The following is a 14,510-nucleotide window of genomic DNA, read 5'->3' on the forward strand; positions in this document are numbered from 1 at the left end:
CCAAAAAAAAAAAAAAAAGAAGAGAAATAAGCGACACACCAGGGTGCCAGTCCCTGGTTATACTGCAGGGCCACTTTCCATGGGCTTCACTTGGTGAATATTCACAGAATAATAATAGCTACTGGCATTTCCTGAGCATTTATTGTGTGTTATGCACTAGAAATACTTTGCATTGATTGCTTCATTTTATTTCCACAAAATCCCATCATATCTAATATTAGTATTGTTCCCTTTTTGCCAAGACACAGAGGTGAGTTAGTTAAAGTGCACAACTATCAAGTGACAAAGCCAGTTTTTTTTAACACGGCAGCTCAGACCACCAAGTTATGCGGCCTCGGACCATCTTATGCTACTCCATGGTTCAATTAGAATCAGAAGATGCAGACGACAGAAATTCGAAGGCATCGCTGCTCTCACACGGATGGAAGGATGGACGCATGGATGGAAGGAAGGAAAGAGAAAAAGAATCAGAGAGGTGAACAGCCTTGCAAGATCACAAAGCTCCATACTTATTCCCCTCCCAGGGCTGCCTGTGCCACCAGGGCCTGCTATACACACGGCAGTGTGTGTGGTGGGAGGAGGTGGCAAAGTATAAAACCAAAAGTTTCCCCAGTCCTCTCTCTGGGCCCTGGATTCCTCTGTCTGTAAAGACAAGGAGTTGAACCAGAAAACCCTGGATCAAAGAAAGACAACTCTAGCTCTAAAGTTCTTTCTGAGAGTCTATGACTCCAGGACATTTAGAATCTTGTTAGGAAATAAGATAATTACACGTAAACAGTGAATATAACCACAACAAAACGGGCTTCACTATAAGCCAGTCATTATTAATTGGGACTCCTATAAGAAGAAGACTTCCACCTACAAAGCACTTGAGCTGGTAGGGATTAAGAAGAAAGAAAAGAGGATTCTTCAGGTAGGGGAGGAGAAAGCATAGGGTTTACCACCAATACCAGGAGAGACCATAAAATAGCCGACGTTGAATGGAACTACACTGGCCAAACTGTGAGGCTGTGCTATAGAGGTCATGGACAGATCTAGATCTCAACCATTCCAACTTCCTGGTAACCTTGGCTTTACACACTTAATCCCCACCTTGGAGGAAGGTTATAAAGTAAGTGATGCCGGGCACAGTAGTGCATGGTGTTTAAAGCATAAGAAATAGGGTCTCACTGAACAACAGTGCACGACAGTGGGTTCTATTCAGGACCCAAAACACAACAGCCAAACCCACAGTGGTGCAGCGGCTTTATCACTCCAGGGGCCTCAGGAGTGCCTGTGTTCGAGCAAAACCGCAGGGGAGGGGTCCTACCGCTCCTCCTTGGCTCTCAGGGTGAGAAAAAAGAGTTTCTTTGGATCCTGAATAGGATCACAAGTGAAGTTCGTGCTCACCAGTGTCCTTGCTGAGTGCCCAAACACTAATGCACAAACCCATCTTATGATTAAAACCTTACAGGCGTTTTGTAAACCACAGAGTTAATTTTCAGGGTATGCCTCATGGCTCAAGCCAATATTTCCTTTTGGTATTTAAAGTAACCACACAGAAAAGGATAAGATCTGAGCTGATTCTTGCTCCAGCTGCATGCAGTCTTGGGGGGGGGTCACCAGACTTGGTCCTCAGCAGTTCCTTGGATAATAAATTGGTTAACAACACTATGTATGCACAGATGATTCATTTTTACAGCAACCAAACACGACTGTGGGACAGGCTGGTGTCCCCTCTAAAGAGCATGAGTTCCTAGACTCAATTCACCTTGCCCATGCCTATAAATCGGACATTCTGTCTGCCAAGCAGTGGTCCGCAAGTGTTTGCAGAATGACTACCGTGTGCCTGGAGCACGGTCGGACCACAGCCCTGGACACCCTCACGCTGTGCCCTTTCCCATTCATTCCTCGGCAGTTTGCCTGCCACACCACGGGCCGGCCATGTCAGCCACCGCTCAGAAGAGCCCAGCGGCACCAAGGTGCGATCGGGATCAAGTCTGAACCGCTACTCTTCTAACAGTCTGGCTCAAGCTACTCTTTCCAGTGTTTTCACACTTTTCCTCAACATATAACCCAAAAGAATGGCTATTCCCTGCATGCCTCCGGCCCGTCTCTTTGTTCTGGATGCTTTTGCACCAGCTGCTCCCTGTCCACTTCCACACACCCAGGCTCATGTTTCCAGGAACAACTCAGTGCCACTCCTTCCAAGTCTCAGAACCTCATTTTCTACACAGATGGTTCTTAAGGTTTGGCTGGTTTCTTGTTGTAACCAACAACTTTGAGAATATGACGAAAACCATGTAACTCTCCTCAGAAAAATATGTATGCACACAGAATTACACATATAGCCAGTCTATGGATCCCAGAACCCAGAGCATGCTGGGCTGCATCTCTGCAGCCATTTCTATTTCATTTTGAGAGAAGGTGTTGCTCAGTTGTTCAGGCTGTTCTGGAACTTCAGATCTTCCTGCCTCAGCCTCCCAAGTGGCTTGGATGGCAGGCATGCACCACCACACCTGGCAAGGTCTCCGTCTTATAGCACTGATAGTCGTTCACTTAAATAGTCACTGAGGATTTTCCAGTCTTTGGGAAATGCACTGGTGCTAGAGACCCAAAAATGACATCACAACTGTCTCTTCCAGCAGTTACAGGCTAACAGGACACAGGCCACATCACAATGTATGACACTGGATTTTTTGGGTACCAGGAATCGAACTCAGGACCTTGTGCTTGCCAGGCAGGCGCAGCACTGCTGAGTGACATACCCGGTCCCTTGATAGCAGCTTTAAGAGAAATATAAGGTGCAGCACAAACTTGATGTCTTCTGGACCTGTCATCTCAAAAAGAATAACAGTTCCTTGAGGATGAACCCCAGGAAGGTAGCACACCAATATCAAGTATGGTGCTATACACACACAGAGGGTTACCCATCTTTAGTATTTGGGCAGTGATGGAACACAGCGAACGAGGTGAAAGAGCACATACAGGCACAGGCCCCACTGCCCTCACCCACATATACCAGACAGAACCCAAAGATCCAGTTTAAATGGTCCCACTGTGGACCACCTATGCTACCCAAATTATCCCAGCCTAATTTATGGCTCACCTCACTCTGAACTGCTTCAATCTCTGTCTCTGCAGAAGGAAGACACCATAAAGATATATATTTACACGTTCCAACACTGTAATCTAACCACATCCCCTTAGTTCTGAGATTTTTTTTTTGCACAGACGTGGTTCAACTGTCACCCCTTCCTGGGTGGTCACCAGATTGCTCTAGAGAGGTACAAAGGAGCTTGACACTGCATTCGTAGGAAAGAGGGCTTGCACAGGTCCAATACTTGAGGAAAAGAAGTGATTTCAGGTTGGAAATACAGCTGAACTGGTTAAATTTGTAGCCCTAGCTACTCGGACGAAGCTGAGGCAGAAGGATCAAGTTTGAGGCCAGCAACTAAGAAAGACTCTGTCTCAAAATAAAATAATAAAGGAATGGGGACATAGCTCAACGGTAGTGTCTTTTTGTAGCACAGATGAGGTTCTGAGTTTAATGCTCAGTACTGGGGTGAGGGGAAGGAGCGAATCTGGTCATAGTGGTGCACATCTGTAATCCCAGCACTCAGGGCTGAGGCAGGAGTTCAGACCAGCCCAGGCTAGTTCGAGCCCAGCCTGAACTATACCACCCTGTCTCAAAAAACCCAAAAGGAGAGGAAAGAAAGGAAAAAGAAAGAAACCCTGCCCTGATAGGAGTCAATGGAATAGGACGTAAATCTCTTTACTTCCACACCAGCAGACCCTCCACTTCCATGACATGGGAAATCACTGGCACAGAACGTGAGGGTTCAAAGACCGCACGCAGAAACGGAGGCAGAGTCAGCTTTCTGGTAGCCATTAGAATGCAAAGTTTCAGAACATCTCACCCTCCCTTCTCTTCTCAAAGCAGCACAGCATCTAATCTCTAGGCGGAAGGAGACCCAAATGCCTCCGAGGTTCCTAAGAGCAGAAGCATGGCCCAGAGCTCGAAAGCAAGTCTGGCCAGGGCACCGCACACAAAACATGCTGAGGGCTGGGAGGCCAGAGCCTGGCTGTCACTGCCTCACCAGCGGCCTGTTTCCTCATGAAGAAGAGCTTGTACCAGATGATCTGCAATTCTGAGAACCCTGCACTTGTCTCAGAAGATAATCTAACATAACAAAAACAAATAGTATTGGAGAACGAGCAAGAGCAAAACATTTCTTCCTCCACTTGCCTTGGACGGCCAGTCTGCCGTCGCCAATGCACCTTTCCGCAAGGACCCAGAGCACAGAGCCACCTGAGCCTTGGGATGAAGTCACAAGTCCCCAGAGTGGGTTTGTGACAGACTAATTCAATTCGCCATTCCCCGATGACCTACTCCACTATGTGGGATTGGCAGGAGGGAGGAGGCACGGGAAGGAGCACAGACGACACTGTCACACAAAAGCTTTGTTAGGGCCCAGGGTTCCATAAGCTTGTGCCGCTGACTGAGATTATTCTCACACAAGACAACTAACTGGTTATAAAATAATAATAGCTTCAGTTGGATCAAAGCATATTTTTATACTGGGGCTGGCACCATAAAGAAACAAACAACATTGTGAGCAACTCCTTGTGCCAACTCAAAAATATTTCTGCATGCAAACACTCCAGCGCTTAGACCGTAACACCCGCTAAGACAGAAATTTCAGGATGCCTCAGCACATTCCCCAGATAGTTTCGGGATCAATTCAAATTTTGCCCCTACTCCTACAGAGAAAAGGCTCTTGCCTTTCTACACCCACAGACACAATAAACTTTTGTGTGCGTGCATATGTACTTCCTGTGTTGGGAACTGAACCCAGGGCCTTGTGCACGCTGGGCAAGTGGCTCCACTACTGCTCTCCACAACCCCAACCTGACGCACTTAGCTCTCTAGTGCCCACGCCTCATATCCAACGCCTGTGCTCCAAGTTCTAATCAAAGTAATTTGGCATTGAGCAGGAGTAATCCCTCCCCACCAACATATTCCCTTCCACCATTTCTTTTGGACAGTAAGACCAAGAGAAGCAAATTACTTCATATTTGCATAAACCTTTTCATTTGCAAACCACCCACACATCCATGATCTCATCTGAGCCTTACAACAACCCAGTGAGGTAACCCTGCTCCCTCTCCCAGGGAGGGGCGCCTGCTGCGTGGCTGTGACAGGGATGGCACAGGCTAAGTGCACTCTCAGCGCTGACCACTTGCTACACTCCAAATGTGTGTTCCCCCCACAATGAAATCCCAATTTTCAGCCAGGCGTGGTGGCGCACACCTGTAATCCCAGCACTCAGGAGGCTGAGGCAGGAGGATCCCTGAGAGTTTGAGGCCAGTCTGGGCTACACAGCAAGAGCCTGTCTTAAGAAAAAACAAAACAAAAACAAACCCCAATTCCCCAGATGACAGTATTAGGACAGAGGGCCTTTGCGGGGGGGGGGTTATTAGGTCATGAAGGCAAAGCCCTCGTCTTAAGTGGGGTTAGTGTCCTTATAAAGAGGCCAGAGAGAAGGTCCTTAGCTCTCTCCACCATACGAGGCCAGAGAGAAGAAACCATCTGCGAGCCAGAGGTGACCCTCACCAGACGCTGGCTCTGCCAGCACCTTCCTTCCTCTCCGCTTCCAGTCTCCAGGACCACACGAGACAAACGGCCGCAGTCAGTAAGTTACCAACTCCGTGGCTCATTTGCTCTGGCAGCTCTAATGGGCTAGGACACCATAAACACAGCAGGTTATCTGCCCACTTGAGAAGGGAGAAACAGACTCAGAGGTGGGAGGGCTTGTTGCAGGCAATCGGGCCCCTCGGAAGGGAGAAGGCCGCACAGGATTCTTTCCCCTTCCTACAGATACGGGCTCAGCCCCGCGGCCAGGAGGCCTGACGGTCTAGGGCTCTTCCCAGTCCTCTGCTGGCCACACAGTAGGACATGAGTTTTCTGGGCCCATGTGTCCTCTTCTTAATGAAGGGAGACAGGAAGGAGGTTTTTTGGGTTTTGTCTCTATTTTTTTTTTCTCCCTAAAAAATGTCAAGCTTTCAGACCAAAGGCCCTGTTCCAGGTTACGAAGTGTCGCTCAACTGCACTGCTGCCAGCTCCCTAACTGCTTCCCAGCTCCTGCTCCCACTGGGTGGATTCCGAAACCCAAGGAGATTAAGTCAAGAGGAGAGAACAGGAGGGACATTCTCTCCTTGAACTTTCTTAAATGGAAAAGAGGAAAAAATGAAAAGAAAGGCCCATTTTCCAAGGAGGGGGCTGGGGCGATGATCTTTCCATTAAGCTTGGACCTGCATAAGAATCTATAGGTTATTTATGCCAGGGGTGGCTGTGGAGCAAAATAAAGGAATCTTTGTACAACACTCACCACAGCTCCCTCACTCTGTCCCCAGTCGGGCATTTCACCCAGCTCCTTAAATCATCAAGCTGTAATGCACCCCATCTGTGCACCGGCTGCGGCCAATGAAACCAAAGCCTCTGCTGACTTTGGCTTGGACTTGTGAATGAGCCTTTCTGTACCAATAGGGGCAGGAAGGAGAACAGGAGGCCAACCAAGTCCTTTTTGCTCACTACTTGTCTTTTCATTCTCTGCTTGTCTTCTCCCAGGCTCCAGCTCCATCTGCCCGTGTATCTGATCATTTACGGAGCTTTTGCTGTAGACCAGTTCTGATCTGAGATGTGGCCCACGGGTATGAAAGAGCCCGTGAGAAGGGTGAGCGGGGGACACTCTCAAGCGGAGGCCAAGAGGCCTGAGATGCCCTTACCTGTGCATGCAGGGAACAGGGCTTGGTTATGAGTGGCTGAAGAAAGGGAGGAAGTGTCAGGAGACTGAGCTCAGAAGCTAGGCTCTGCAAGACTGTCAAAGACCCTGCACACCAGGCCAAACAGACGTGACATGCTTTGAAGGCCGTTACCACGGCTATATGCTCAACTTCAATCCGCCTTGCAAGGGCCAGCTCAAATAACCACCTCTTCCAGAAATCCTCCCTGAACACCAGCTCCAAGTAGAAATTCTCTTTGCTAATTTGAGGTTCTGGACAATGAATCAGCTTCTCCATCAGTGTAAAATATGACAAGACTCCTACTATAAGGATTTCTTATGAGAATTAAGTGAGATAGCATTTTTTTGTGTCAAGTAGCAGTTTGTAGTGTACAGAAGGTGCCGAATACACTTTACTGATGCCTCAATTTTTTACGGTACACAGGATGTCTTCTTTGCGTTAAAAAGATGTCTTGGCATGCCGAGCGTGGTGGCGCGTGCCTGTCATCCCAGCACTCGGGAGGCTGAGGCAGGAGGATCACTGTGAGTTCGAGACCAGCCTGGGCTACAGAGTGAGTTCCAGGTCAGTCTCAACTACATAGTGAGACCCTGTCTCAAAAAACAAACAATCAAAAAAAAAGATGTCTTGGCTTCCCCATTAGATATGGGCAAACATTATCTCTTCTCGGCCTTTCGGCTAAGATCAAGTGTAGATACGGGCAAACTTTTTCTTTGGAGATTTCCAGTTTTAAAAAAAGGAAAATTCACAATTCTCTTCCAAGTTTGCAGGCCTGTTTCCAGTGCCTAGAAAACTGGCTACTCTTTTCTCTGACACACCCTCTCACAGCCAAATTTCCAGAGGAGAGGTTCCCCCAAAATTAAACAGGAATCTAAGACAAGATGCATTCTTTGATAAAGGAGCTGGGCTGGCTAAAGCATAAATAGCTTAAAGGAGAAATGATTTTCAAAACTGCAGAGAGGCAAAGTGGGGCAGAGTAAAAGTGCAGCCAGGAATTTGAGGGCTCAGACAGCTTGGAACTCTGCGCCCTGGACCAGGCCTAGAACAGGCAATTCAGTCCTCAGGTTTGGTTTGAGAGCACCGACTACCACAGACATCCTGTGTCAAATCAGCCAGCTGGACAGGAATGCTCTACACCTAGTGACTGGGCCATCCTCCCTCTCTGGTGGAGGCTACCAAAACAGGGTCAAAGAGAGCAAAGCACCTTTTCTAGCATTTCTTATAAATAGGTCGGGAACAGTTTTGTGTTGTTGGGTTTTTGTTTTTTTTTTTTTTTTTTTTTTTAATCTTAGTCCAGGTCTGCATAAAAGTTTTTTCTTTAATGGCATGAAAGATGCTGTTGAAGGGAAAAATCTCCCATGATCTTTTTCTCTTTGTCATGCAGCCTAGTAAAACCTGTTTCTCTTCCCCAGGGAACCTAGCCAGGGCCAGGAGGGAGGAAGCTCCCCAGAGAATGGAGCTTGAAGTATCCAGTTCCTGGATTGCACAACTGAAATGCTGGGTTTATTTCTTAGTAACCCCCAGCCTCAATTTTACAAGCAGTTGCTGAGGCTCCTAAGGGAAGAAACGGGGCTCTGTTCTTCTGAGTATGACCAAATGTCACTCATTACCTCATGGAAAAGCCCTAAAGGTTCTCGCAGGCCAGTGGGTCAATTCTTCAACAGGCCACTTCTGTTTCTCCCCAAAGGCCATGCATTTTGGTCATGCTCTCCCTGGGGCTTGCCAGGGGCTCTCTCTGGTCCTAGCCAATAAACCCTCCAAAATGGGGCTAGGCACGTAGCTAGCCAAGAACAAGGCAGGCCCTGGATTCACTCCTCATGCTACAAACGAAAACAACAACGAACCCCTACAAGACCCTACCGCTCTTCAAATTCATTTCCCAAACAGAATGCCCTCTTCACAGAATTCATCTGCCAACCTAAACCAAGCAAGCCGAGCACAAGGCTCCAATCATTCCTTAGCCCCTCCTTTCTCTGGCCTGCTGGCCTCCTTTCTCTGCCAGCCCCCAAAGCTTCCCACAAGGATGAACTCTCTCTCATTTCCAAGACAACAAAGTAAACCACTACCCTGGCCCTACTGCTCACCGCTGCTTCTCAGTTAAGTGAGACAGGCACGCAGGCCAGCCGACCCGGTTCGTGAGATGGGGTCCAATGTATCCTGGTCTCGAGAGCTTGGAAAGCTCTGCAACCTCAACATCCGTAAGTGCCCTCCCTGGGGGTAGGCAGGAGAGGTGTGCAGGGAGCACGTACCTTGGAGATTAGTTCATCGTGATTGGCCAGGTGAGCCCTGCAGTGAATGCAGCTGTAGGTGCGGTGGCAGGTGGGCAGATACGCCTGGAAAGTCTTGGATCTTGTCATCTTCACCATTGGTGCCGCTGAGCGTGGGGTGAACTCTGGGGCCGCCCACGAGGCACTCCCACAGGATGGGTCGCACGGGAAACACCGGAAGACACAGGTGAAGGCCGTGGTTTGGCAGGGGGTGGTGTGGGGCAGGCTCCACACACTGGTGATGTCTTCAGAGCAAAGACCCTCACACAGAGGTCTAGGGCTGGTTCTCAGCAGCCTACAGTGCCAAGGAAGGGAAAGAGCATTAGCAAATAGGGCAAGTCTTCCTCTAAAAGAAGCAGAGTCCAAGTGTTACCCAGAGGCAGCAATACCAGCAGGATAAAATGACTCCCTTTTGGGGCCGGGGATTTAGCTCAGTAGTATGCCGCCTGCCTCGCAAGGCACCGAATTCAATCTCTGGTACAAAAAAAAAAAAGACACCATTTTGTCTGCTTTTTTTTTTTTTTTTTTAGTTTTTGTTTGTTTGTTTGTTTGTTTTGGTACTGAAGATCAAACTCAGGACCTTGTGCTTGTGAGGCAGGAGTGGTGCCACTGAGCTAAATCCCTGGGCCTTGTCTGCTTCTTATACTGTGCCTAAGCTGCCCAAAGGATGACTTTTCTAGAGCTGGAGATTCAGTACCGCTCAGAACTTTCAGTAGCTACCCAGGTACCTAGAAAACCGCTATGATCACCATCTCCAGCCAATGGCCAAGACGGAAGATGGAGGGCCTCTGAGGACACACCCGCTCCATACTCAGTGGATGGAAGAGAGCAGCCTCTAGCTGTTCACTGCACCCAGTAGTCACATTCAGATTCCCATCCATTTCCGGGTGCTGGGAAAGCCCAAGCACTTGAAGCCACCATCCACCTTGCCTAGGGACTGAGCCCAGGATGCAAAGAATCAACTTCTCCACTGGCAGGACCCCTAAGGCTAGCCAGCATGTTTGGGAGAAGTGATTCTCTTTGCAATGCCTTGCTCAAAAACACATGCCCAGCTCATTTTTTTTGAAATTAGTAAATGAATGAAATCGATGGTCTATTCAGCCTCCTGTGATGGAAAAATCACAAGGAGAGCGAATTTTCTCAGAATGTTGCCCCAACCCTCAGATTTCCCATAGCTATCCCACAATACCAAACACCTCTGGCACCCCCTCAGCTCTCTTACTCTAGTGCGACCCATGGACACAGACAATGGGCTGGCTCCCAGGGTAACCCAGTAAGTGAGCAAGGTAAGGGCCCGGAGTCTGCACACACGCTGTGCTTCTCAGCGGCTCAACTAGCTGGGGCTCTGGCACCATCAACTCCCAGGACTTCACTAATGGGGTAGTGTTACCACTTGCCTACCTCCCTGGAGAGCCCTGGGTGTTAATTAACACCTGCGTCATGCTTTGAAGATAAAATTATTTAGAGACAGAGAAGGAAGAAAAACAAAATCAGATCTTCCTTGCTGCACTATGTCAGATCCATCCATCTGTGCCTTTAAGACAAAGCCTGCAACGCAAACCAGTCTTCCTTCTCCTCTAAACCTCACTGAAACCAACTCCTACAAAGGGGAAGCTACTTGGGGCCAGCGGTGTGGCTCAGTGGTAGCACACCTGCCTAGCATGCATGAGGCCTGGGTTCAAGTCGCCATACTGAAAAAACAAAAACAGTAAAACCAATAAAAACTCTCAGGCCTAAAGAGCTCAGTTAAATATCCATCAATTCAACAGGGCATAGTGCACCGGTGCGTACGTGTAATCCCAGCACCCAGGCTGAAGCAGGAGGATTGCTGTGAGAGTTCAAGGCCAGCCTGGGCTACATAGCAAGACCGCTTCAAAAGAAAAACAAAAAACAAACGAACACCAAAAAACCCAAATCACTTCATCAGTGACACCACTCTCTTCCTGGCACCCTTCCCATCCAACAGGCCCTGTAACCGTCATATTCCTAGAACACTGGGTATCTTCTCATGGCAACACGACCGCCAAGTCCTGGGCTCAAAGACAACAGTGGTCACGAAGCCTCACCCTACTGAGAATATGTCCCTTTTGCAGCCCTGAACCAAACAGGCTCCATATCCAAGGTGACCCTTATATGTGAGGTGCTGCAGGGATTCAGGCCTACAGGGACCAGGGCATAAAGCCATCCCTGCTCCATCTTTCCCTCCTATCCTTCAAGATGTGAAATCGGGTTAAAGTGAACATTACAGAAATACTTGAAGGACACGGAGGGGAGAAAGGACTGATTCCCTCAGCTCTGCCTCAGAGTGAACAGGACACAGGGAAGGAAGACCCATGGGCCCTTGGACTAGAGACCCCTCATCAGATCCTCAACATGTCCTGGGTGGGGGGACAGGGAGGCGAACGGCTCACAGTGCCCAAAGCTGTTGGATGCTGAAGGGTTACAGGTGGCAGAAAGAGCCAGGCACCCTGCTGGGGTTTCCTGAATACCCTCAACCTTTCCTACTCCTGGTCCCCTGTCAGCAGGAGGGAGGCTTTCTGGGAAGAGGAGGGCTGGTGAGTTAGGGAAAGAGAGGCTGCGGAAAGAAGCTCCCGGGCCAAATGCTTCTGAAGGGCAGGGCCTAGCTGCCCCGTAGGGAGTCAGGGAAGCACTGGGCCATCTTTTTACACAAACAGCCAGGGAAGAAAGGGAAACAATGACCCTGGCTGCCTCCCCGCATTCACAGAGCAGCTACAGAGTCTGTTTTCTTATGCATGCAGACAGCTTTTAAATTATGCATTTCCCTGGAGTACAATTATTTCTTTTCTCACTTCTCTTCTGTAGCAAACTCAAAAAAAAAGTTCACAGGCAAGTTTCTGGTTATTCTCAGCTTCAAATCCAAATCCCCAAACTTACTCGGTTACCTCCCGCAGAACAGGCTTTTACAGTCCGTATTAAATGTCAGTATGTCACAAACACACACTTGTTCCTCTCCGTGGCTCTGAGCATAAAAAGACAAGAGCAAACTCCACCACAAGAGCACAGGCTGGCCAGTGCTAGAGAACCCTGCAAAGCTGAGCCCACAGGCACTCAAGTGGCTACAAAGGACTCACTCTGGCCCTCTTGTTCCTTAATGTGAATTTACTGGCCTCCTCCAGGTGACTCCTCTCTTAGAGGAGGGATAGGAAAAGACTTTCTGTAGCTTGGGCAACGGGTCCAGAGGAGTGCCCAGGCTGGAGAAATCATCACCCAGTGCCGTCTTCCTCCCTTTTCTTGCTTTTCTTTCTTTTTTTTTTTTGAGACAGAATCTCACTATCTAGTTCAGGCTGGCTTTGAACTCACTGTGTAGCCCAGGATGGCCTCACACGGGGATCCTCCTGCCTCAGCCTCCAGAGTGCTGGGATTACAGGCGTGCGCCACCACACCCAGCTGTCTCCCTTTCTAATGGAAAAATTTAGAAGCTAATTCTAAAAAAGAAAAATAAAATAGGTGGATGTTCTCTAAAGGAGAGAAGGGTCTAGAGCTGCAGATCTTACCGCTACCTTTTAATTTTTGGACTTTGTCCCTGTTAATGGAGTCACACGGTCCATGGTTTCATGAGTTTAACTCACCGAGCATTTTGTGGAGTCCAAGCTGATTTCCAACAATAATCAAATGTGCTCTATATTTTAAAGCCTCTGGGCACATGTAAAAATTAAATAGTATTGTGAATGAACTAATAATCCATCACAGTAGAAATTAAAGGAAAATTTGCTACCAACCCCAGCTGGCTCACACGGCCCAGCATGAAAAGAAAAGAAGTGAAATATTATGATTAAAAACAAAGATCTCAGATACACCACCTCGAGAGCCAAATGCACAGGGAGCACATGCCAAAGCCGACCGGCCCACCCGTCAGCGGGCATGTAACACCGGGAACAGCAATGGCTGGAACTCGGGCCCCAGGGTTCTGATGTCAAGGAGGGAAGGGAAGCAGGCTGGATGGACACACACAGCCACAGGAACGGCCGTGCAGGTAGAACTCACTAAGGAAGCAACTCCTCCAGACCCGGAGTGGACGTCCACCGACATCTGTCTCTACGTTCATGTTTTCTTGGGGTGTTTTGTTGGCGCGTAGGCGAAGACAGGAGCAGAAGTGGGCTCTGGAACCTCACAAACCAGTTCCACTCCTTCTTAGCTGGGTGGCTTCTGGCAAGTTACCCAACCACTCTGACCCTCAGCTTCACTACCTCTAATAATAACAAATAATACCGACCTACACGGGGTGCTTAGTAGTAGATGAGATGACCTAACCGGGTGTGGTGATGCACAACTGTAATCCCAGCTACTCGGAGACTAAGGCAGGAGGATTTCGAGCTCCAAGGCCAGCATGGGCGTCCTGGGTTGGCCTGAGACACCAATTCAAAAACAAAAACAAAAAGCAAAGAAAAAAGAAAACAAACGAGATTACCTCAGTGCTCAGTGCTGGCACAACACACACAAATAATCGGAGCTATTATTTTTAGTGGTTGGTGAAAAACAGAACAGATGCTACTACTTAAAAACAAAAAGAGGACCTAAGAGTTCATGGAGCTTAGTGCTTTAAGCACAACTCATTTCTTCTCACCCTCCTTTGAAGTTGAAGCTGGCAGATATGTCCCAGTGGAACGGGTGACCTGCTCCATCCAGTACGGTACTTTGACCCTCCAAGAGCGTTCCATGGGACCATCTCTCCAGACCTAGAAATCCCTTCACAAGATGACACAGGTGGCAGTGCTGGAGGAGCCACAGAGTGCACTGGTACCAAGGTCCTGCTGCGAGGTGGCTCCCTTCATGGCTATGTTACAAGCTCTGGGAAGACTCCCGCGCTTCTTTTTCTCTCTAATCTATAACCCACATTACAGTCACTCTTGTCTATTTAAAAAGCAGGTTGGAAGCCAGACATAATGAATGGCACACACCCGTAATCCCAGCACTCTGGGAGGCAGATGCAGGATCCCAAATTCAAGCCCAGCCTTGGCAACTCTAGAAAGATACTATCTCAAGAAAAGAAAAAAAGTGGGGCATGGTAGCGCACGCCTGTAATCCCAGCACTCACGAGGCTGAGGCAGGAGGATCTCTGAGAGTTCAAGATCAGCCTGGACTACACAGTGAGTTCCAGGTCAGTCTCAACTATATAGTGAGACCCTGTCTCAAATATCCAAAAAGACAGGGTGTGGTGGTGCACACCTGTAATCCCAGCACTCAGGAGGCTGAGACAGGAGGATTGTTGCGAGTTCGAGGCCAGCCTGGGCTAAATAGTGAAGGGTCTGGGAATGTAGCTCAGTGGAAGAGTGTCACTGGGTTCGGTCCCCAGTACCACAAAAGTATATACATATGCATATAATTTTTTTAAAAAAATAAGAACTGGAGGGCTGGGGATTTAGCTCAGTGGTGCCTCTACTTGCCTCACACATGCAAGGCCCCAAGTTCAATCCCTAGTACCAAAAAAAAAAAAAAAAA

At 48.5% G+C, this 14,510-nt stretch overlaps 1 protein-coding gene across 2 annotated transcripts in view; it reads right to left on the reverse strand.

The window, feature by feature from the left end:
* The window catches only part of Ypel2 (yippee like 2), a 64,562-nt gene that overhangs the window by 30,281 nt on the left and 19,771 nt on the right, over positions 1-14,510 (reverse strand). Inside the window, exon 1 of one of the 2 annotated variants that reach the window (XR_780742.3) lies at positions 9,033-9,238. Coding sequence is in view for 1 of the 2 variants with exons in the window: in XM_010626716.3 (XP_010625018.1) it covers positions 9,033-9,149 (117 nt within the window). In the remaining variant the exon portion in view is untranslated. Of the gene's footprint in view, positions 1-9,032; positions 9,346-14,510 lie in introns of those variants that run through there. The other variant, XM_010626716.3, reaches the window with a different exon arrangement.

The sequence above is a fragment of the Fukomys damarensis genome, unplaced genomic scaffold (genome assembly GCF_012274545.1).
Source record: "Fukomys damarensis isolate Sample0158 unplaced genomic scaffold, DMR_v1.0_HiC HiC_scaffold_13, whole genome shotgun sequence".
NCBI classification, from domain to species: domain Eukaryota; kingdom Metazoa; phylum Chordata; class Mammalia; order Rodentia; family Bathyergidae; genus Fukomys; species Fukomys damarensis.